General features: G+C 39.3%; 2 protein-coding genes across 2 annotated transcripts; both read left to right on the forward strand.

The window, feature by feature from the left end:
* The first annotated feature begins 4,848 nt into the window (after positions 1-4,848).
* LOC146324984 (aquaporin AQPAe.a) lies at positions 4,849-9,724 on the forward strand. Its single transcript, XM_084719978.1, has 4 exons — positions 4,849-5,049; positions 5,697-6,134; positions 7,571-7,651; positions 9,264-9,724. The coding sequence occupies exons 1-4, from the start codon at positions 4,885-4,887 to the stop codon at positions 9,477-9,479; spliced, it is 900 nt and encodes a 299-aa protein (XP_084576104.1). The 5' UTR covers positions 4,849-4,884; the 3' UTR covers positions 9,480-9,724.
* A 7,980-nt stretch (positions 9,725-17,704) lies between these two features.
* On the forward strand, positions 17,705-21,820 carry mipb (major intrinsic protein of lens fiber b). The gene is made up of 4 exons (XM_084720684.1): positions 17,705-18,534; positions 18,761-18,925; positions 19,013-19,093; positions 20,377-21,820. The coding sequence occupies exons 1-4, from the start codon at positions 18,175-18,177 to the stop codon at positions 20,560-20,562; spliced, it is 792 nt and encodes a 263-aa protein (XP_084576810.1). The 5' UTR covers positions 17,705-18,174; the 3' UTR covers positions 20,563-21,820.
* Positions 21,821-24,763: the final 2,943 nt, after the last annotated feature.

The following is a 24,763-nucleotide window of genomic DNA, read 5'->3' on the forward strand; positions in this document are numbered from 1 at the left end:
AAAATGAACATTTTCCAAATAGTCTTAAGCTGTGCGCTCACCTCATACCTCTACTAAAACTCACTTTATATCACAGGAAGACAAACCCACTGCAATATGTCACATTTCAGGGTAAAAAAGAGTCCTTAACCATGATGGAAATATGCTGAAGTATTTGGGCGGGGCTCTGCAGCTCCCTGGAGAGTCCTGTCTGAGGCACATGCTGCAGGGAACGTCCTGCCATCACTTCCAGCTGCTCTACACTCGAGTACAACACACCCACACACACTTATACTCTACATCTACGTCTGCAGCGTGTCTGAAACCCCCCCCGAAATATGGATATACTGAGAAATAGAAAATAAAAATGCATGTTTAGTTTTTTTAGTGCATCTCTCCCTTTGCCCTCTACCGCTCTCTCAAACCCCTTAGCTGGCACTTTGCGTGAGTGTGTGTATATTTGTGTGTGTGTGAGTGAAATTGTGTCAGTGTCAGCACTCTGGGCGGAGGGGGCTGAAAACTCCCCACGCCAGCGGGTTCCAGTGTGCCCCCCGCCCATCCCGCTCCACACAGTTGGGCTTAGCCCCACAAAAGGGGGGATAACAGTTTAACAGTTGCCGTGGAGAGGAGGGGGTAATCCACGGCATAATGGGGGCACGCCAGCACCCCCTCCGCCCCCCAACCAACCAACCAACCAGTTCATTCTGGACTCGGTCTGCCAGAGGGCCCCTGATGCCTGGAGGGTCAGGAGAATCAGATCGGTCTCCAAACATCTCGAGCATCATGTCAGCTGCCTCTATTTTGCTGCAAAACTAGTAAAAATAACATAATTACACATTTAAAACATCAGTAGTTACATGTTGCAAAGCAGTCATGACTTGTTGCACCGTTGACATGGTTAAGGTCTCAGTTTTTAGTTAAACAGAGGAATTCTATCTGTCTTCACATCTTGTTGTTTGATATCAAAGAGAGAAAATGAAAAGCATGCACAGATGCAGCATCACAATAGGCTCTATGGCAACAGCATCATGAAAGAGTTTGTCCCCATGGTGATCATCAGAGCAGTACCTCAATCACAAGTAGTTTGTGGAAGGAATAAAAGCAGGGCTGGAGGACAACGTATTCCAGATCTTTGGATTTAGTGTCGACATAATAAAACAGGCAGTTTAATCTTGCTCTTTTTCAGGACTTGACTGTATTTCTTCTTCTGTCCCTCCAGGTTCTTTTTAAAACCTCATTTCCCTCCAGCGCCTGGAGCATTAGAGGGCAGATGGAAGAGTCATATTTATCTGAGGCTGAAATGCACGAAATGTATGACTCAAAAGATAATTTCAAAGCAGAGGATGTGGTCTGTTCTCAGTGCTCCGGTCCTCTCTGCTCACTAATGGTCCCTTTCCCCTATAATTGATATGAAAATCAGGCTGAGCAGCAGTAATGGGTGCCAGGTGCTCAGGACACACCAACACAGGACAAGACACAACCACCTTTATGTTATGTTAAACTCTTGTGTGTATATAACAGTATAACACATTTATACGGTGAGTTTGTATTTTTGTTGTTGTCAACAAATGACATGATAAAACCAAAACCAACAATACATTAGTCTGGTTTCACTTCCCTGTCTACAGATGCACTTCCCTGACACTAACCTTCACACCTACTGATTCCTGGTGAGGAAGACATTTTTAACAAGACTGAGAATCTAGAATAATATATGGGGTTGTTCTTATGCAGGGGATTTCAAAGTTTTGGTATCCAGCATATGATTGAGGGCCACACAGGAGAGAAATTGTTCAACTGGTGTTCAGCATTAAATTCCTCGAGCACCAAATTCATCTGTTTGCAGATAAAGCAGATAACTTTATTTGTCCCTTGAGGTCTGATCAAATAAAAGTTCTGTTTTTACTTAAACCTCCTTATTCTCCTCAACCATATACATTTTTCCGACTTGGTTTTCCATCTCATTTCAAGATTAAACTGCCGATGCGTCCACTAAAATATCTAACAGCACTAGCATTTATGACAGGATGTAATTCCTGCGACACTCTACAAATTGTCTTACTTGAAAAATGATTGTTAGGGGGCACAGTTTGACGCAGTAACCAAGTAGTTTATTACATATACGCTTTTGAAAGTGGATGTATTGAAATAGATTGATTAAAAGATAATACATGCATTTCATGTCATGTTTGGGGGCTGCACGACATGTTTCTGATGGCTGCTATTGGCCTGCAGGCAGCACTATGTGCCGACTGCCCATTGTTCTGATGGTTCATTATTCCAAAACCCCAATAGTCCAAAAAATGTCGCATGGACTGAAAGCCCCAAAAAATTACACACTAGGAAAAAGAAAGTGTTAGAGGAAAAGTTGGCAGTCACCAGTTCACCCTGAGGGCGACATGAATGTGTGAACCACATTTTAATAATTTAAAGGGAAGTCTTTCAAGTCAACTCAGCATGTTGGAGCTTGAAGTTGCATCTCCCCCAGAATAATCAGGTTGGTGTTTTCAACCCCTACAAAAAAAAAAAAAAAAAAAAAAAAAATCCTTATTGCAGAAAGTCAGGAAGATATTTTCAAAGTCTGGTGGGAGCTTGGGCCTCTGTTGGAGCGCCGTGAGTTTCTCAGCTGTCGGACTTTCAGGTGACCCAGACACTGTCTCCATATCCTGTCCGGTGCTGGTGTCTCGAGCTGGAATACTTTAATAGAATACAGTAATACAAAAGTGCAGAAATGAATGTTTGTCTTAGTGTCCAATAAGAACTCGTGCATGCACACTTTGACTTTCACAAACACACAAAATAAAATCTATTCTAAAGTGAATAATATCACTGGTCCCAGTGATGTCAATTAAAAAGCATTCCACTGTCCCTGGCTCTCATTTCCCATCATGCTTGCAGGAGGAGTAGTTTAAGTTTGCTATTTTTTTTGTTACTGTTTGTTGATGTTTGTGTCTGTTCAGAACATGGTGTGTTGTGTTGGTAATCATCATTTTTGTGTTGGTTTATAATTTTAACCATTAGTGAGGTGGCTGTGTTTGACATATTTCTGATGCTTGTCCTGCTTGCCACAATATTTTATATTTTATTTTGTTCTTCACAACCTTCAGCCACTGGCAGATGGTTGTGGAGAGATTGCCTAAAATAAACTCCAGTGCTCATCCTCATTGTAATGACGAAACATGTTAGCCAAGAGCTCTGAGGATAATGTACATAAAGCTACTCGTTGGTAGGATCAATTCACTGTTGGTTTTGGTCTTTTAATATGAAGAAAAATAGAGAATATCATTATTATGACCTTTCTTCCTTTTGGTTGTATAGCTGGAAGACTAATTTGGAGTTTGGATACAAGAAAACTATTTGTAAAGACATTTTCAGAAACTGTTTTGGCCTCTTTAAGCTTTTGTGATTTTGCGTCTTGTGTGTGAACACAAACTGCAGACAACATTTGAAGCTGACTGCACTCAAACTCTAAATGACCCACCTTCGCAGCAGTGCTTACTGCATAATTGCGATCAAATTACTTTAGTCCTTTTCCATGAGCAGTTATATCATTTTGTGTCCTCACCGCAATGTTTCGATCATTCATCCAGGCATTGTGCAACCCTGTGAAGTGGCCACAATCACTTCAGTTTGAAGATAAGTGAAAGGCTCCTGGTAGTTTTCTGAAGATGCATTCAATTGCTCAAGGTCGGCAGAACGTGTCAGGGGGACATCGGGTGTTACACATGCAACACTGGAGAGACACATCTGAAGGGCTTGCACCGACTGATGCTTGTGCAGAGGAAGGCTCGACGGGGCCTGAGGTGTGGTGTAAGGAGAGGGTGAGGAGAGAGAGTGAGGCTGAGAGGGGGGGAGGCTGCTCTCATCAAAGGACCTCTCAGACTCTACAAGTTAATGAGGGATGAAGCAAAGACCCTGAAGCCTTCAGACCCCGACAGATATACACAGACGGACAGAAGGGGAGGAAGCAAGAGGAACAGACGGACCTACAGACAGAAAAAAACCTGAGGACAACACGATCATTGAGTTGGAAATGACGTGGCGTGAGGTAAGAAGCTAATTTCATTGCCTTAGTGTATAAAATCCTTCATGATTACCATTTTGCCAACATTTTCAATCAGGGGTGCTTGTGTTTTTGTATTTTATGGCAGTTTGGACTCTTGGACTTTGTTATAGGCCAGATGGTTATGGATCTGATCAATTTTTTTTAATCATTCTTTATCAAGAAAACATCAAGGAGAATGTGTTACAGTGTTGAAATACATGTTGCTTCCATAGATTTGACTCTTTTATGTTGGATAAAGTGATAGAACAAGTGTTTCATGTCTGTTTTTCGAGACCACTTGTGTCATTTTTGACACTTTTTGCAGCGTTTGATAGCACTAGAGGGTTTAAAAAAAGTAGATTTATGAATGTAATCATCAGCAGACGGCCTCCGTCAGGCTTTATGAGTAACTGTGTCACTAAGTTTAATATGTTTCTGCTTATGGATCAAAGGTACAAAGATTTGATCAGTTTTTCTTTTTCTCTCTTTTTTTGCTCAGTGAAAATAGCTTAGTTTAGCATATATGAATTGTAACATACAGAAGAAGAAGAAGAAGAATCTCTAAAAACAACCTAAACTGTATGAACAACAAAGTTGCATGCACGAACAGTTAACATAATTTATTTTTGAAGATGTCAAGCAAACAAGAAACTGAGGGAACTTTTTCAGTTCTGGGCAACAAGTCCGTTCAAAATTTTAATTGATTTTTGTGTCTTCTAAAGAAAAAAAGTAATTCATGCACATAACCTCTACGTATAAATGGCTGTTAGTTTTTTCTGTTATTAAAAAAGATGTTTGGTGAACTAAATATAGACTGTCTTTCCTCTGAGGAGTTACGTAGTCGGCAGTTCTGGCGTGCCATGCTCGCAGAGATGCTCGGCACCCTGGTGTTAGTGAGCACCGTGCTGGGTGCCTCCTTGCCCGGCCCTGGAGAGGCCCCCGGGGGACCCCTGTACCCAGCTGTGGCAGTGGGTGTGGTGATTATTGCACTGGCGCACTGTTTTGGAGAAATCAGCGGAGCTCAGGTGAGTGTCTCATAGTCATACTTTGATTTTAAAAAGTTATTTTTCTTTTTTCTGACTTGTTCTTGATGGAAACTCTTTGCTGGTGGCAACATATCAGTTGCCAGTGGTGGAAGAAGTACTCATTAAGGCCCTTATAAGTGATGCATCATATATAGATCATATTATCATATATAGCATTATCAGATCATTAATACTCATGCATCAGTGTAAAAGTAGCATTCTAATAAAAGTAATAATTTAACTTTTCAACATTCAAATCAAATTTCTCCCGACATTTAGTTCTGCCTGCATGTTTTATTTCAGCTGGAAATATGTCACAGTACAGAAGCTGGATACTCTTTAAAAGCTGTTTCATCTGGACTTAAAGTATAAAATGAAGTCCGCACACCAGAAGTTGCTCCTTATAGTGTTTTTAATTGTATCACAATGCGATTAAAAACGCCATAAGGAGCAACTTCTGCTGTGCTGACTTAATTTCATACTTTTGTATCTGTTTTTTTTTTTTTTTAATCCAGCACTCATTACTCATTGCCTTTGGATGAGTACTGTACTACTATACTTAGTTACTTTCCACCTCTGGCAGAGTTTATTTGTTTTTCTTTTCTTTTTTAATATAATGTTAGTGTGTGTTTGTGCTCTTTGATCAGGTGAACCCTGCAGTGACTCTGGCTCTGTTGGCCACTCGGAGGGTGGATGTTCTCAGGGCCCTTGTTTATGTCGCTGCACAGTGTTTGGGGGCCTCTTTAGGAGCCGGCGCCCTCTACTTGGCCCTGCCACTTAAAACCACTGCAGACCACTTCGTCAACAGGGTCAGTCCTCAGATAATTAGCAGGAGACCCTTTGTAGTTTTAGAGACATTACATGTTTTCAGAATATTTCTGTCTGTTGATCTACTTTTCCTCCTCTTTTTCCTCACTCAGGTTCCTATAGAGCTGAATGCAGCTCAGGCTCTGGGCATCGAGGTCCTGTGCACCTTCCAGATGGTCTTCACTGTGTTCTCAGTGGAGGATCAGAAACGGAGGGAGTGCACAGAACCAGGAAACCTGGCCATCGGACTAGCTCACACTGCTGGAGTGCTAATAGGGGTAAGAGGAGCTTTTCTTTTTGTTGTCACCGGCACATTAACTTGAATTCCAGTTGTATTTGTTTCTTTACAGTGAAAGCGTCCACGTTTGACTCTCCAGCACACAACACAAACACAGCAACTTTGAATCAGCTGTCCCAGTTTGGCAGTGGAGTCTGAATAGAAATAAGGAGGCTAAGTGAATAAGTGAATGAATCAATCACATGAAAAACTGCACAACTCTGCACATAAAAAACAAATGTAAATCAAAGCTAAATAAGAATAATACAAAATGTGCATAACACAGTGTACTGCCCAGGGGTGGAAGTTAGTTACCTTTAAAATCAGAATTGAGTACTGAGTACAGTTTTAATGAATATCCAAACCTTTCATCTGCATTTTTGTATCCAATACACTTATCTGATCACAAACAGGCCGGGGAACACCAGCACATATGGACAAAAAAAATGAAAATGAAAGAAAAAAATGAAAATGAGGAAAAATTATAAATGATAAATTATTAATGATTAATTGATTGTAGGCATTTTGAACAATGAAATGCACAAAACATGGAGATGTGACTGTGACCACTGAGTAGATCAGAGAAGGAGCTGGGAGAGACTGAAGACTCAAAGAAACAGAAACCCCTTTCACTGAATGCTGCTATAGATAATACAGTAGAGTAGGTTTTTTTTAAAATATAGGTTTATTGGTTTTCAAAAACATAAGAAAGACAAACGAGGAAAGGAACCCGCCCTACAGTAGAGTAGTTTTTTGAGATGAATTGTACTTTTGCATAAGTATTGTACTTTTGCATAAGTATTTTTCAAACACCAATACTTTTACTTGTAATTGAGTAATATTTTAGTCATGTTGTACTTGAGTACTGATTTTCAGCACCTTTTCCATCACTGGTATTACCACTAAGTCAAGAGCACTGATAGATTTTTTTTTTCTGAGTGCCTGGGTTGGTTTTCTCTGACAGTCTTGTGTTTCCCCCATTTTCCAAGAGCATCTGACACATTTGTTCATCTACAGTTCAGTACACAGAGATACCAGTCATCTGTCTTTTATTTTTTTTTCAACAGTTTTCTGGACTCTTGCACGAAACCTAAGTCTTGCTGGTATGGTGTAAATGTAACCGTAAAAGCTCATATGGGATATGCTGTCCCAAACAAGGAAGAGAAAGATACCCGAGCTGACTAAAGTGCGCTGATATTCAGAAAAAAAATTAAAACAACTACAATAAAAAATGTGTTTATTATGACATTCCAGGGAAAGAGTGATGGTTTGAGATAGTTTGCAAAATTTATTCAACAGAAAAAAGATTACCTACCTGCAGGATTTCATTTACACCATGACAGCTTTTGGTGTTTCCACGTCTGAATGTAAAGAAAAAAGAAAAATAGCACTTGTTTTTTTACTTTCTTTCTTATGTGTGTGTTGTTTTTGTGTCAGGCGCGGTTCTCTGGTGCGTGTATGAACCCTTCTCGTGCTCTGGGCCCAGCCATCATCACTGGCTTCTGGGAAAACCACTGGGTAAGAGAGAGAGTCTCTAAATACACATCTGTCTCCATGGAAACACTCGTCCAACTGTCCAAATTATTTTTCCAATGCTGTTTTATAGTTGTTGCCCATTTTAGTCAATGTTCATATAAAAATAATTTAAGCAATTTTGTTGAATAATAAAGGATATTTGATTTGATATTTTTAGTTTTAAGGCACTTGACCTTTACTTGAGTATTTCTATTTTGAGCTTCTTCTTACTGCTAATTGTCTTTTTCAGTCCACTATCTTTATATATTAAGATTTTACATTGAAAACCACATGATAATCACTTAAAATACGATGTACTGTTGAAGTGTAAACAGAGAAATGTTTGCTTTAACTTATCATCAGGAAGTAAATGTTGATTGAACAGTGTATCAGCTGTAGAATAATGGCATCATCCGTGTTGAAACTGATTTGTTAGATAGATTAAATTAAAGAACAGATTCACGCTTTCTCTAACTTTAGGTGTTGACTTTAAAATCGTGGCACAAACAGCAATACCACTTGGAAACACTGGAGGGAGAGTTGAAAAAAAGTGTTTTTCAACCTTTTTGGCATCTCTCTGCACATATTTCATATTGATGAATTGTTATCAGTTCTAACAAGAAAAGATTTGAATAATTTTGCAAAGCCCAATGAGGTAAAATCATGCACTATTTTGAAAAAAAAAAAAAAAAATTAACAGGACTGGGTGTTACAATCCCTGAAGATTCAGCCCTACACTTACCTGAGTGGGGTTGCTCTTGGAGGTGACCACCATATGAACCTACCCTTGTGACACATCATCAGGTGTGGACCTCGACATCATCTGGTGTTATGGCCTTTTATCATGAGACGCCCTCAGTCGAGGCGGGTCCACCTCAGGTCGATCAGGTCTGAGTGTGTCTCATGTTTGGCTTCTAGACGTTCACTCAGCTGGGATCTCTTCTCTTCAGCCACAGTCACTTCATAAGTGGCTCTGATGGTGAACAAATAACAAATAACACGGACCGAAGTTTTTATTCATAAACTGCAACTGATTGCAGTGGTGATTACAACTGTACACATAACAAGTTATGTAGTACAATTTACAGTTTAAAAGGTTTTAGTTCTATAAAACAACCCATAAAACAGCATCAACGTCATCTTCTGTTTATGATTCAGTCCTGTTTAGAGGACTATAACCATCACAACCAGAAACTAAACTACTTCACAGTAAAGTAGTTTAAACTAGATCCATTTCAACAAGTTACAATGGTAAAATACTGCTTAGGCAAAAAATGCGTCAGTATTTAGTATCTAATAATGTCATGTATAACAATATGTCAATACATGCCATATGCAGAATGAGTTACTTTTTACTTTAAGTACATTTAACTACTAATACTTCTACTTTTTTTTTGACTAAAATGTTGAATGACTTTTACTCAGTACATTTACATTATTTTATTTGGTACTTTCATGTAAAGAAAGTGACAGAATATTCTTCCAACACTGTATAAGTATTAATATTACTGATATTCAGGTCAGTATTCACCATGGATCACCCAGATAAAGTGATTCTCTATGCACAACTCTCTTAAATCTCATTATAACCTGTTTCTCTTTTGCCAACCTTCAGGTTTTTTGGCTGGGTCCAGTGCTCGGTGCGATACTGGGTGGAGTTTCCCACGAGTTCTTCTTTGCACGCAGTGCGTCTCGCCAGAAGCTGGTCGCATGTCTCACCTGTAAGGACATCGAGATCGTGGAGACGACCAGCATGACGGGGTCTTCACTGTCCACGGTCACACAGAACGCCATGAGAGCCAAGCAGGCCAACAAACAAGAGAACAACTGAGGACACGTGCAAGAAAAAAACACATAGAAGCACACACACTGTGTAATATTACAGAGGATGCATAGTTCATCAGTCGTGTAGATCAGTTTTGACTGTGGTGACGAGGACCAAAGAAAAGAGAGCAGCTGTACATTAAGTTTAACATTAATAACATATGATATAATAAACAAAATCATACAGTAGCTGCCAATAATCCAGAGGAGGAAAATGTCTTTGTCTTGCATTCGATATTATAGTTTTGAGTTTCATAGCACCTTATGAAGAATTCCAGTCCTCTGATGAAGAAAGTTAAAGTACCTCGATGGCTGTAGCTCAGATGGTGAACCAATTGAACTATTGGGTAATGCTTTAGATTATGTAAGATTATATAAGGATATCTGGATATTTAGATTATGATTATGCAATGTACCGCTTAATTACTACAAAGTTTCAGTGTGTTTATTCAATAATACTGTACCAGCACAGTAAGTATTAATACATATATGTAGGTGCTGGGTAACAAGATGGAATTAAGGGGTAACAATCTGGGATTTTACAAAGACATTATATACAGTAGATGTTTTTTAACTGATTCTATTATTACAGGCTAAGTATGATCAGTATGCTTTAGGTTATGGCCTGCATGTCCTGTAGTTACTGTGTAACTATATGTAACAAGAGGAGATGTGTTCAGTGACCGATCACACTTACCATGTAATAATAGAATAGATACCCTGTTATTAAAAAATAACTACCGTATAATGTCTTTATAAAATCCTGAATTGTTACCTGCTTGTTCCATCTTGTTACCCAGTATCTACACATGTGTATTCGCAGGTAATGTGCTGGTATATAATTATAAAAACAAAACAAAAACAAGATACTGAAGTGATTATATTATGGTATACTGTGGGCAATAATCTAAAGCATTACCAACAATTGTCAATTAATTGTAAGATTGATGGTTTGATCCGCAGGTCTTCCTGCTGAAGTGTCCTTAAACAAGGCACTGAACCCCAGAATGCATCCTGACATCATTATGTGTAGTTTACTCTGCTTCTTCTTCTTCTTTTTTTTTAGGAAATGTCAGAAAATTGTGCTAAAATTTTAAATTCCAAGAGCCTAAGATGAAATATTGAAATGTCTTATTATGTCCCGCTCATCAAACAAAAATTCGATATTCAGTTTAGGATAACTTAAAAAAAAGAAAAGAAAAAAAATAGCGAATCCTCACATTTTACAAGCTGGAACCAGTGAATATTTTGGCTGATTAACGGTCACTGTAGCAACAGCTGACAGTTGAAGTGAAGCAATGAAGTGCTGTGGACAGGGTCAGCAGCAAAATGCAGTTTTTGCCACCTAAAAAAGGTCCACCTAAAAAACATCAGTCTGAGTGTTCACCATTTTGCTTTGCTGTCAGACAGCCTTTTCACTTGGTTAACCAGCAACTTGTGTGTTCCACAAGATAAAATTCTTTGGAAAAAGCAATAATAATAATCTATCTATCTATCTATCTATCTATCTATCTATCTATCTATCTATCTATCTATCTATCTATCTATCTATCTATCTATCCATCTATCCATCTATCTATCTATCTATCTATCTATCTATCTATCCATCTATCCATCTATCTATCTATCTATCTATCTATCTAAGCTCATACCAGACTAAGCGTTGTAGCAACAAAACCACGCACCAGTACAGTGACCAGCTGCCCTGAGGAAATCTGGACAGTCTCAAAATATAAGCAGCTGTCCTGAAAATTAACAGTTATAGTAACAGATAATATAAACAACATCTGAATCTGTGAAAATATGTAGGCTATAATTCCTGCTTTTAGTTATTTTAGTATTATTGATGTTTTCACTTGTCTATTGCACAGATTGTTATCACAAATAACAGATTGTTGATGTCATTAAACCCGTTTTAAACCAGATGACGTTAAAAAAATGTCTTTGTGAGCTCCTGCAGCTCAATGACAATCTTATCTGCTGAAAGACGTTTAAAATGATGCACCTGTCAGTGCAGTGTTCCCCAAACTTTTTTTTTTCCTGGGGACCCACTTTTTAAAAATGACAAACCATCACCACCCAATTCAGTGTCTCTTATCAGGAAAACAACATGGGGCATTTTAGCCTAATTCATAAATGAGACAAAATAAGTGCATTTAAATGAAATAAACCCGCTCTTGTTTTTTTTTCCTGCCATCAGTAAAACAATATACACTGCTTTATAAAAAATCTCATGTGACCCACCTGCAGGTCCTGATCCAGTCTTTGGGACTGATTCTGATTTTCATAATTTTAAGTATCAGACCTAGAGTCTGATGTTTCTCTACATTATTTTATACATTTTAATCCTTCGGATGCAGCACGCTCACTCACAACTCCCCTGTGACGAATTTCAACCCTTCTCTTTTGGTCACCATATAGCTGAGCGAGGGTATGTTTCATTACTCATGAATTCAACGTTTGTTGTAAGAGGAAGAATGAGTTGTTTCTTCTTTCGAAGTTACATTTTATCCTGCAGTGTCTGTTTTTTTTCTTTCAAGAGACTACAGTAAATATAAAACTCACATGTTGCACAGGTGACAAAGGGAAGGTTATTTTCAAGCGATCACTGTGTTCACCTCCTTTCGATGTCCTTCCACTGAAACATTACCAGCTCATTCTGGAGATTCATTATGTTCTGTGAATTCTGGTGAAAATGAGTCTTTGCTGCTGCTTTTTGTTGCACATGTGGAGAGAAATGAATGTGGAAGCTGCATTTTAAAGGGGCTGAATGTGACCTTTGAGGTCCTGGTTGCCTGTCATTAGTGTATATAAAGGTGTAGCCAATATTATGAGATTCAGTATTGTTACTTTCACATTTGCACATCATTAGACTATATAATGGAGACTGATTGAAATCCTGCTGAAAAACACCCTTATGTGCGCCATTTTCAGTTGCATCCCGTGTCTGTGAATGCTTTGAAATGCTAAAGAGGTCCTTGCCCTGCTCTGCGGGTTCAATGATGCTCTCAATCAGTCCAATATCTCTCTCATGTCTGTGCCTGTTAGCGTCCGTCTCTTCTCCTCCGACGCCTCCTATTCACAATTAAATGGACCTTCATACCTCTGTAATGGCTCCACAGAAAGAACACCTTCAGTGGGAATAAGCTTTGTAATTTAAAATGGATACAATGGGCGAATGTGTCTGTATAATGTGTTTGGTTGCGTGAGAGATGATACTTTTTGCTTTTATGAAACCTTTACTCATATTATTTGTGTGGTTTTGGTTTAAGTTTCCATGTTGTCTTCTTGTCGTAAAATAAATTTTGCATACAATTTAAAGGGCCAGTTCACCGACATCGTCCGTGGGCCCAGGCCAGAATTTTGACGAACTGGTATCAACCAAGGTGGCAAATTCTAGTTGAGAAATTCTATGACTGGGTTGCACCAACAAAGATTAATTTAATCTAAGATTACTTCTAATCAGAGTTCAGCAGAACCGGGTTGAAAATTAAATGAGTAAACCAGATGTAAGATTAAGTATAGTTCTGAGGCATAAATATGTTGATGCTTGCTTACTCAAACTAAAATATATGAATAAATAATTAGAGTTGTCTGGATGTAGTAAGTATAAAAAAGGAGGGAACTGTTAACTTTCAGCTGCTCTGTATTCCTTAAGAAAACATGGCACTGTTTGCTAGCTAGATAAAAAGTTAATAAAACTTAATATAAACTAAAAAGTTAATAAAACTTAATATAAACTAAAAAGTTAATAAAACTTAATATAAACTAAATGAAATGAAACCAAATCCAATGTTATATTGTTTGCTAGCTATCTAAGAAGTTAACCACTTAAATGTTATATTGTTTGTTATCTAGCTAGTTAGCCTAGTTAGCTAATTCTAAAAAAAATGATGGCTCAGCACAGAAACTCTATCTTCTCTTTTAAGAAAAAAAATGTTGGCTGAATTATTAACTGAAGTGAAAGAAAGCAGGGCGTCATAAAACTCAGTTTAGTTTGAGTCTGTCCCTCAACTTCCTTTGAGGACTTAATTGTTTTTCTCAATGAGTATTTAGTTGATATAGTAAGATAAGATAGCATTCCTAGAGTTAGTTAGGATCTCTGTAATACAAATTGTGAAAAGTTCTATCTTAAACTATGGACCCCGATGTTCTCTTGTTACTATGCAGTTGTGAGAACACTTTTGATTCTTCTCCCGCTGCTCGGCTTCTCTAGTGTATCACACCTTTCTGCATCTTTGTTGACTGGCTAACATGTGTCCATGCTACTTTGCTATTGGCTTCCAGCCTTCTCTTCCATGGAAAACATTGTCTGGATGAAAACGGGTTCTATTGCTTCCCACAAGTCTCCCCTTTACAGACATGCCTGCTAACTGGATTGGAATTTGAAGCAACAAACATGCAGTTTCCTGCATCCAGTATAAATATGTTATTTTCCCCTATTTTAAAAATGATGTAATTGATTATTTCTGCATACTGGTGTAACAGTATTGGAATTTCATAAAGTGGATATGGATCGAAAGATAAGATTCTTGTGAATTTAATGAGCTCAGTTGTGATTATTTTAGTGCCCATACAAGCCGTTTCACTGTAGTGAGACCATCTTTTGAAACTTGACCTCATTGTATAAAATGACCTATAGTGACCTTTAGGATAGTAACAGCCTCATGAAGCTTCACAATCACAAACTAGAGACCTGGGTTATTCAGAGGATGTGTGGCTTTCCTAAGAATAATAAAAAAAATTGGGGGGTTTCTGAGCAATTCCCGGAACAGAAGTTCTCTTCATACAATGATTGAAAAATACATTTCAGTGGACAGTATTTATACCAAATCACAGCCTGATTTTTTTTCTTGGTGTCTTAATGTAGTATTTTGGAGGGCTTTTGACTTTTTTTCAACTCTCTCTCTTCAATTTTGCACTAGATCTGTGTGATAAATGGTACCAACCCCAAAACTGCTTCAGCATCTTATGAGACAAGATAGAGCATTGGAAAGGTCGTTATATACTTCAATCATAAGCCCTTATACCTGCTAAACTGAATAGATGCTTAACCAAAACACAATATTTATTACAGATTTATAGTGGACACAAATCGTAATTCGTAAAGTGAATCAGTCATTGTGTACTTAAGTACTTAAAGTTGTATGGATGCTACAAACAATCTGGTAACAAAGAGATTTTGCCACCTTGTGCGGTAAAAGATTCTAGTCTGGCCCATGGATTCACATTAGAAAAAATATATATTATATATCATACATTTTGTCAATAACCTCTGGCGGTATTTAGTCATGCAGTTAGATTTGGTTTTGCAATATTTGTCTGTGAGATTTCTGCCCAGTACAACTGATACCACTAGTTGTAAGTGAGATGACATGTTTGTTTTTGTAATTTGGATAGAGATTTAATATAATACACTGTATAATTATTATGTATGGACATTACTAACTGACGTATAACATGCTGTACATTGTATTGAAGTCTAAAATAAAACCATGTTAACAATCACTATAGTGGTGTAATTTGAATACACACATGCACAGTGCACACACACTCATACATAAACTATTCACACACACACACACACACTTCGTGCACAATAGCTATAACTGCCACAGTGCCGCCAGCATTTTGCATTGTGTGTGTTCTTTCTAACATGTATAAAAGGGAGTTAAAACGACAAGCTCAGCGTTCTGCATTCATCACCCCCTCCCCCCCTCCCTCCCCCCTTCTCTCTCCCAACAGTGATGGCTCTCGACTGGTCAGCGCGATGCCCCGGTGCTGCTCCCCCACATCCCTGCTGCCCTGCTGCACCTCTCCCTCTCCCCAGCAACACACACACACACACGCACACACACACGAACAAACACACACTCCAACATAATGCAAACCTCTGCCGAGCACCTCCTAGAAGCCCCTGTCACAACAGAAGACACAATCCGCTGTGTTATGTGAATTATTGTTGGTCCGTTGCTTTGTTTCTCCACACTTTCATTTTCACTGTTCTGCCCTCCTCTGCATTGTTGTTTTTATTCCTTGGACATTTGTCTTCACCTTCTGGTGTCTCCTCTACATGACTCTGGCTGTGGAACAGTGCCAGTGACGCCTCTGAGCTCTGAGGCAATGTCAAGTTCAGGTCTCAGTGTTCATAATCACAGGCCTCTGCATGCAATGACTGCTGCCACCAGAGAGAGACTTTTCTTTTTCTCCTTTTAAATCACTGGTTATCATCGGGAGAGCTTTGCGGTGTAATTGTCTCCAGAATAATTAAGGGAAGCAATAAATGTTTGTGATTACAGACTTTAGCTGTAGCTTTAGCATCGCAAATTCAAGGCTACAAGACTTTGTTTGCTGTTATGCCTGTGTTTTAGTTTAAAAGGACAGTTCACCACAAAATAAAAAAATGAATATTTTTTCCTCTTAGGTGTAATTCTGTTCATCTATCTAGATTGTTTTGGTGTCAGATGCCAACTTTGGGAGTTGAAGTTTTCGATTGTACAGATTTCTACTTTCTCCTGAATATAATGGAAGTAGATGACAGTTGTGATGCCAAAAACCTTCTTTTGATTTTGTGATTATCAGTTTCATGTAGGAACTACTTTCTTCTTCTTCTTCTTCTTCTTCTTCTTCTTCTTCTTCTTCTTCTTCTTCTATTTTTTTTTTTTTTTTTTTTTTTTTTTTTTTGAAAGGAACTACCTTCTAGAAAGTTTTAATTTAAGTTTCATGTAGGAACTACTTTTTTCCCAGAAAGGATCTACTTTCTAGAAAGAAAGTAGTTGTTGTGCTTCTCAGCTTCTTTTCCTTGCTGCACGTATCCGTTTTATTATGTAGGAACTACTTTCTGTCTAGAAAGTAAGTTCCTTGTTGTGATTATCAGTTTCACATAGGAACCACTTCTCTTTAGAAAGTAGTTTGTTGTGATTATCAGTTTCATGTAGGAACTACTGTCTTTCCAAAAAATAAATACTTTCTGTCTAGAAAGTAAGTACCTTGTAAGTACTATCTTGTAGGCACTACTTTCTTCTAGAAAGTGATCATCATCAGTTTCTTGCAGGAACTACAATCTTTTGTTTTGTGTATGAAATATTTTCTTTCAAAAAAGTTTGTTGTGATTATCAAAGTCAGGTGGGAAGTACTTTATTTCCACAAAGACAGTACTTTCTCCCTAGAACGTAGTTCCTTGCTATGATAACCGGCTTCATCTTGTAGGAACTACTTTCTTCCTAGAAAGGAAATAATTTCATTCTAGAAAGACGTTCCTTCTTGTGATTATCAGTTTCATGTATGAATTATTTTCTTTCGTGAAAGGAGCTACTCTTTCTAGAAAGTAGTCTGTTGTGATTACCATTTTCATGTAGGAACTGCTTTCTTTCGAGAAAGGAACTACTTTATTTCTAGACTGTTTCAAATGTTTTTTTTTTTGGCACTTTGAGCACCACAAGCCAAGTCCCATCTATTATATTCCAGGGAAGGCATACATCTCTACTGCTGATATCTCCAAAAATCGGCAACTCACACCAAACAACTTAGATGGATAAATGGCACTACAGGCCAGAAGAAAAATATGTATTTTTGATATCAGGTTGAACTGTCCCTTTAATATGTATTTTTGTCTCTGTCCATACGTAGCCCACATGCTTGTTACAGACAATGGTTTCACAGGGTCAGGCATTTCAGTGTATGGGTCAGTTCAGCGCTGTTAGCTTTGAGCACTTCCGTCCGGGGCCCCAACTGTATTATCTGCATGTGTGTATATGTGTATGTGTATGTGTGTGTTGCATGTGCGTGTCTTTTTGCATGCATGTGTGTTTTCTTGTCCTCGTCCATCAGCATTTGCGTCCCCTGATTATGACAGTTATGATATGTCAACAGATGACATACGCCCCAAAGAAAACCCTTTCCTCTCGTCTCCAGCTGCTCTTCGCTGAGGCTGTTCCTCCATGTTTCCCCGCTCCCTCTGAATATAAACGCTTCCTTATCCAAAAATCTCTCTACCTGCCAATAAAAGTCATATTCATGGATTTCCACACATTCTCGCTTTATCTGTTTCTGTTCTCCGATACACTGCCTCTGTGGTGGCCTCGTTCTGTTATAGGGGGGGCGACAGAGGGGTTAAGTTTGTTTGATTTAGGATGTCCAGCACTGCCGCCCCCCGCCCTTGGCCCTACGGGGGGATTATGGCGTCACCTGGGGCCCCTGGGGGGGTATTATAAAGCCCCTGTCTGGCCCTCTCCCCTCCGTCAGAGAGGCTAAAACGTCCACCGGACACTCTGTCTATCCCTGTCTCTACTTTAGAAACACCCCTTTAGCATTTATGCCCACCTCCTCTTGACAACTCATCCCACCTGAGATCTCCACCCACACTCCCACATTATCTCACACCTATGTCTTTGCGACAGGTGGACAGAGGTGGCAAGCGAACGCAGCTGAGTTGACTTTACCAACCCAGTTCACGGCTTGGTAAAGATCCGTTGAGTGGATTCGTCTGTTGACGTTCTGAGCTCCTGTTTTGTCTTCGAACTGACTCTCTGAGTGTTTTCGGTCAGCCGAGTTAGCTGACTTCAAAAAGGGAGATCCTTTTTTTTTTGTTATTTTTGGCATTCGAAGAGGACCGAAAAGGTAGACGCTCACCTTTTCTAGACTCTGATTTATTCTTAAAGAATCTTCTTCATCTGGTGGAGAGCCTCAAGTGAACAGTCACCATGTGGGAGTTCCGGTCCATGAATTTTTGGCGGGCAGTCTTTGCAGAGTTCTTCGGGACCATGTTCTTTGTATTTTTCGGCATGGGCGCTGCCCTGCGCTGGACCACCGGGCCTCATCATGTCCTTCATGTGGCCCTGTGCTTTGGGCTAGCAGCTGCCACTCTCATCCAGTCCATCGGCCACATTAGCGGCGGCCACATCAACCCTGCCGTCACCTTCGCCTACCTGGTTGGCTCACAGATGTCTCTTTTCCGCGCCATTTTCTACATGGCCGCCCAGTGCCTGGGTGCTGTAGCCGGAGCCGCTGTGCTGTACGGGGTTACACCTGGCAACATGAGGGGAAACATGGCGATGAACACGGTAAGGACCCAATACGGATGGAGTATAGCAATGTTGGGAGAGCTTTTTGGGTAGGTTGATTTCATCCATGGGATACCTGGCATACATTTTAGAGTTTAGGAGTTTGTTGAATTCGATACTGTGAGTGGAATCCATCTTATCAGGTTTAGTTCACTAAAGTGTGTCATCTATTGAAACCATGGTCCAATTTATCCAAACATGTTTCTCTCCACCTGTGTATCTGCAGCTGCAGCCTGGCATCAGTCTTGGAATGGCCACCACTGTGGAGGTTTTCCTCACCATGCAGCTCGTGGTGTGCATCTTCGCCGTGACCGATGAGAGGAGAAATGGACGCCTGGGATCTGCCGCCCTATCCATTGGCTTCTCCGTCACCATTGGACATCTCATGGGGGTGAGCACTGCAGAAGAACACACATATTATACAATAATTAAATATTTTACAACACAATAAAGTAACACGTGCCTTCCTCTGTTGTAGATGTACTACACCGGTGCTGGAATGAACCCTGCCAGGTCCTTCGCTCCTGCTGTGCTCTTCAGGAACTTCATCAACCACTGGGTAAGACCTGCACTCACACTGAAGACATCAGTGACTGAACACTGTGTTAACTGATGAATGTTTTACATTTTATTAAAGACAATGCAGCTTTATGTGGTACATGTATAGAAAAATTGCACAAAAGCCAGTTTTGATGAAATTTCCTCTCAGCTCAGAGCCCCCTTAATCCTCCTGCTTTCACACCAGCCCACAGACCCCTGACACAAAGGGTAACTTGATTCTCTGGTAGTATCCATGATTTTCAAAGTGAGGGCCACCAGCAGGCAGGGATAAGGGGAAAAAACCCCATAACAAATTAAATCTTTTTTATTATTATTATTATCATGTGTATTATAAAAAACAACCAATAATTATTTTAAATGTAATTATTATTGCATTAAAATTAAAGAAATATATTCAGTTGTTTTTTCGTAGTACTGTCAGTGGGTTTTTAAAGTCGAGGGGGCCCCGGCCTCTGGCCAATGCTATCTGGAGGGCCCTAATATAGAAAAGTTTGGGAAATCCTGGTATAGATGAAAAAGGTATAGATGACAAAGATAGCAGTAAAAACATAAAATAAAAATGGCATTTGGTGTAAAAATAAAATGGTAAATTGTAATAATGAGACAAAAGAAAAAAGAAAGAAAAGATAGATAGATAAAATAAATAAGAAGATAATTTTTAAAAGGAAAATTAATGAATGAATTAATTACAATAAAAATAAATTAATTGAAAAAACAGAAAGATACTAAAATTATTAATAATAAATCATACAAATAAAAATAATACAATAAATATACAACAAAATAAAACTAATTAATTTAAAAAAAATTAAAGAAAGAAAGACAATAAGTATATAAAAAGTAAATTACAAACACAAAAGAGAAATCAATCATTAATTGCAGCACTTTGAGCACACATAAATACAGGCTGGGCGGTGAAAAGGTGACAGGCCCAAAATACTAAGAACACGGGCATTTCTCTCCCCCTATAAATACAGGAGCATAGCAGAGGACTTTTATTTTGAAAAAAATATTTCCTGACAGCCTTTCTACATTATATTCCATTATATTTTGAATTGGCACCTGGCATCTGAATTTTGTTTTCCTTTAGCTAATGACATTCTTACCATAGATTGATGCAGGAAAGGCAAAAACTGATGCATCAAAGAATCGTTAAGGACCCTCACTTAATATGTGTCCCTTTCGATGCTAAAACAGAACCTACACTGATCCAATAACTATCCATAACAAATTAATGGTTTCCAACTGGTGAATGTTAAACCTGGTGTTTCCTGCCGACAGGTGTACTGGGTTGGGCCTATGATAGGTGGTGCCATGGGCGCCCTCCTGTACGACTTCATGCTGTTCCCACGCATGAGGGGTCTGTCCGAGCGCCTGGCCACACTGAAGGGCAGCCGGCCCCCCGAGAGCGAGACCCAGCAGGACACCCGTGGGGAGCCCATCGAGCTCAAGACGCAAGCCCTATAAACCTGCCCCTGCCCCCCTTTCTTCTTGGGATGAGGGACAAGGCCCTGAGCTATACGCCAACCCCACCTCCACCGCCCTCACCTCCACCACACCTCCACATGTCTTCAACACAACAACACCACACAAGACTAACCCAAATACTCACATCTAGACTAACACATGCTAAGATTACTCCACTGTAAAAACCGAAAAACAAACAGGTTCACAACCTCCAACCTCAACACACAACAAGACTCCTCCACCCCCCAGACAGTCCTCACTCTGTATTCTGAACTGGACATTGTGTATCATTATTATTTTTTTTTTATAAAATGGTGACCAGAGCCTGAACCAGCAGCCGCCTCGTCTCCCCAACCCACCAACTCCCAGAGGAGCGTGGAAAACCTGGCAGAGAGGTTTAGGTTAGGGGAGACTGAGGGCAGGATGAGGGTGAGGCGGGGATGTGGGTAAGGGTAAGAGGGCATGGGGGAAGGTGACGGTGGAGTAAAGGGGTGGGGGTTGGGGTTTGGGTAGGGTAGAGAGGGCAACACTCTGGGTTTGTGGTCGTTTCAAGTTGGGTTAGACCAGTGAAGATGGGCATGCTTTTCATTATTCATCTGAATTTATCTCCATTTTAGTTTTTTTTTTTTTTCATTTTAGGTTCATTTTGTTTTCTGCACTTCAGACACAAGACGTGGATGTATGATACCATTAGATTTTACCAGGGTTTCACTATTTTCACTCACTACATTTTATCTGTGGGTTTGTGTTTGTGTGTGCGTGGACACCTCTGCAGTACGTGTGCGTGTGAGAGTGAGCGTGTGCATGTGTGCGTGCCTGCCTGTGCATGCGTGAGTATGAGCGTGTTTGCAAGTGAGTGAGTGTGTATATGTGTGTATGTGTGTGTGTGTGTGTGTGTGATCAAGATTGCAGATACAGTACTTTTTATTTCGTTTTATTTTCATTACCGCTCTCCTGTTTCGTACCATTAACTGTGTTCATTTTGTCATCAATTTTTAAGACATGATCATTTCTCCTCCCCTCACTGTGGTATTTGCTATATGATATTCATTTTTACATAAACCATCTGCTTTTTTGTTCTGAACCAGCGCAATCCAAAGGAAATGTTGTATCCCAGACTTTGAGAGTAGGTCTGTTCACTGCAGATCAGCTGTGCAAGCTTTACATTGAGTCTCCTTTTATTATTTGATCCTTAACTGGGAGCACAAGGCGTTTCAATAAACATTTCAATGATAATAAACATAAAAACTTGATACAAGGTTTGGCTCATTTCTTTTTCTTTGAATGTTGCATTTTGTGCATGGAGAAAAATGTGAGCTGCAATGAATTACTTTGGCCAGAAGAGGGCGAAAGTAACACATGTCAGACTCAGATTTAACATTTGAATTAGTTAGGGATGTTTTTGGACTAAACAATTAGTCATAAAAGGCAGCAGTTTTAAAAAAGATAATTCTGTTATAAGTGACATTAGTTTGAGGTGTGTATGGAGACGTAGTTAAGAGAAGGGAGGGGCTGTTTGGGTAAGACAGGGTTTCACCCATAGGCGGACAATTGCTGGTGTTCGATAAGAAGATAAGTGCAAAACTGACACATTCATTTATCTTTCACTGTCTTCTGTTCTTGTGCATCACAGCTGATAACACAGCGTGAAATACAGCGTGACTCCACCTCCAGAGCCCTGACCAAACAAAGACAGTTACAGGACAAGTCTGGTCGTATTCTACAGTTTTCTGATGGTCAACAAAACCAACAAAAGGATCAAAACAAACTGATTCTGCTATGAAGTGTGTAACTAAAGCCTGCACAGATATTATGTCTCTGTGCCACGGACTGCCATTGTTGCATAAAAACTAAATTAAACACATCAATGAGCCACTTTATTGCACTAGAAATCACAAGAGCATCAAATTTATGATCAATCTAGTGGTGAAAATTAGTGGCCAACTGATATGGATATGACTGATGTGAGGCGATATATAAACTGCAGATATCAAAACAAAGAAAAGTCATCTATAATTCTATAAGTGCATGCACATCACAATAATACACGTTTATCTCAGCCAGATTGATTTTTTATAGATTAATAACATAGAAAATACATTGGGTTGTGGGCTGTAGAGTGTGACTGGTATTAAACTGTTTTTTTTTAAATACACCAGCCAGTAACGTTTTCACCACCTTCCCAAAACTAACATCGTTCCACAGAGGTCACACTGACCAGGCTTCCAGCAGATTTGTCTATCACTAGTGACAATAGTCTCCAAGAAATACAATATTTACTGCTGTATGAGAAAAGCTTTCAGCACCAAGCAGTTGTAGGACATTACTTTGCCTTTTAAAACAAGAAACTATATGTTTGTTTATTGTTCTTAAAGATTTACATCTTCAGTGGATGACGGAGATGCAGGTGAAGTTTTGTGAGACAGGATGTATTGTTGATTTTGTTCTTTTTTAAAAGTTTGTTGACAAAAACAAAATACCCTTAACCTTTCCCTGGAAAATAGATGAAGCAGTTTGTTGGACTTAAAAGAATAGTTTGACATTTGGGGAAGAAAACACATTTGTTTTCTTGCTGAGAGTAAAACAGTAAACATGAAGCAACAGCTGTAGTAGATACTGCACGGCCTGCCAGATCTACTCAGAGTCCTGCGTTTACAGATGACCTACATATTATGATTTGCTGCATTTCATCGAAAAAGCGTACTAATGCTGTGACCAAACAAACAAACATTATGACACATTATATCATGTAAGTCCTGTAAAGTTCATTTGAAATTGTTTGTAAAGGACAATATTCTTTTAAGCTAGTTAAAATGAGCTAATGGTAGCCATTAGACCTCAGAGAACTCTCAATCAAATGTTGTGTTGATACAAACCTAAAAATGCAAGCTTTAATTTTGTAAATAACAAAAGGACAAGATAACCGGAAGCAAATCTTCTTGTTCTTAACATGGCCTCAACTATGGATCTGTTTGGATGTGGAGTCAATCATAATGTGTGCATCATGTGTAAACGCAGGACCTCGAGCAGATCTGGCAGGCCAAGCATATCTGATACCTACACCAGCAGCTGATTAGCTTAGCTTAGCATAATGACTGCAAAAAAAGGGGAAAATTCTAGCCTGATTTTGTCTGAAAGTATCAATATCTGCATCTGCAATCAGCAGAACATCTTCAGCAGCAGCAGGTTACATCTTGTTGGTTTAAAACCCAGGTGTGAAAATGACAATTTGCTGTTTTACTGTGCCGGACTCATTTTGGGCCAGGAGAAGTTGCCAGGTAACCAGTGAAGACTCCAGGAAGTAATTGCTCCCAGCCAAGAAACAGTGCCCTTCACATTAACACTTTTAGCAGCCCGTCGGTAAAATGTCTATGATTTGTGTGACTCATGTAACTCAACAGGTATCATTCAGCAGCTGTTTGCCACATATTTTAACCACAATTACTGTAATTCTGTAAAACTGAATAAAAAGCACAGAACAATATATTGAGATTGAGTTGCGGAAAACAAAAGGCCTAAACAGCAACACACAACACTCTGAGTCAAAGAATAAAAGCCTGTCTTAGAAATATTCATTTTATTTTGCATATTCGTTTTAAATGTGATGTATGGCTTGGTTTATGACTACTAAGGTGGTGCCACAGCACCGTGAGACTCCAGTTATCATCGCTAAAGCATCTGTCTGTTTTCTGCAGCTGGAGAAAAAAACAAAAAAAAAACAAAGAGACAACTGACCAGTACAATGGGCTGGAGGAGGAGCTCGGTCCTGACACTGGCGTATACTGCATCACACTAATTCTCTCTCACTCACACACACACACACACAAACACCAAATACACTCACACATATTCAGTAACAACATACATCTTGACATCTACATCCAAACACATTTACTTGATATGTATTGACAGCTTTGTAATTTAAGTATCATAAAATCAAACAGTCCACAAAACCAGTCACTCCTAAAGTTACAGGTCAAAAAGAGCCTGATAAATGGCTGCGGGAGTTTCATGTGATGACTATTGTCTTTGAAAGGGATAGTTTGGGTTCTTAAAGTGAGGCTGTATGAGGTACTTATCCACAGTCAGTGTATTGCCTACAGTAGATGTTGATCTGCACCACCCCCGTTCGGAGAAGCAGCAGGAGTACCGGTGTTGGAAGCTAAGCAGTGTACTACAAAATGTATTCTAGCCACCTAAA

Source organism: Lutjanus erythropterus, chromosome 6, assembly GCF_056507025.1.
Source record: "Lutjanus erythropterus isolate fLutEry1 chromosome 6, fLutEry1.hap2, whole genome shotgun sequence".
In the NCBI taxonomy this organism is placed as follows: Eukaryota; Metazoa; Chordata; class Actinopteri; order Lutjaniformes; family Lutjanidae; genus Lutjanus; species Lutjanus erythropterus.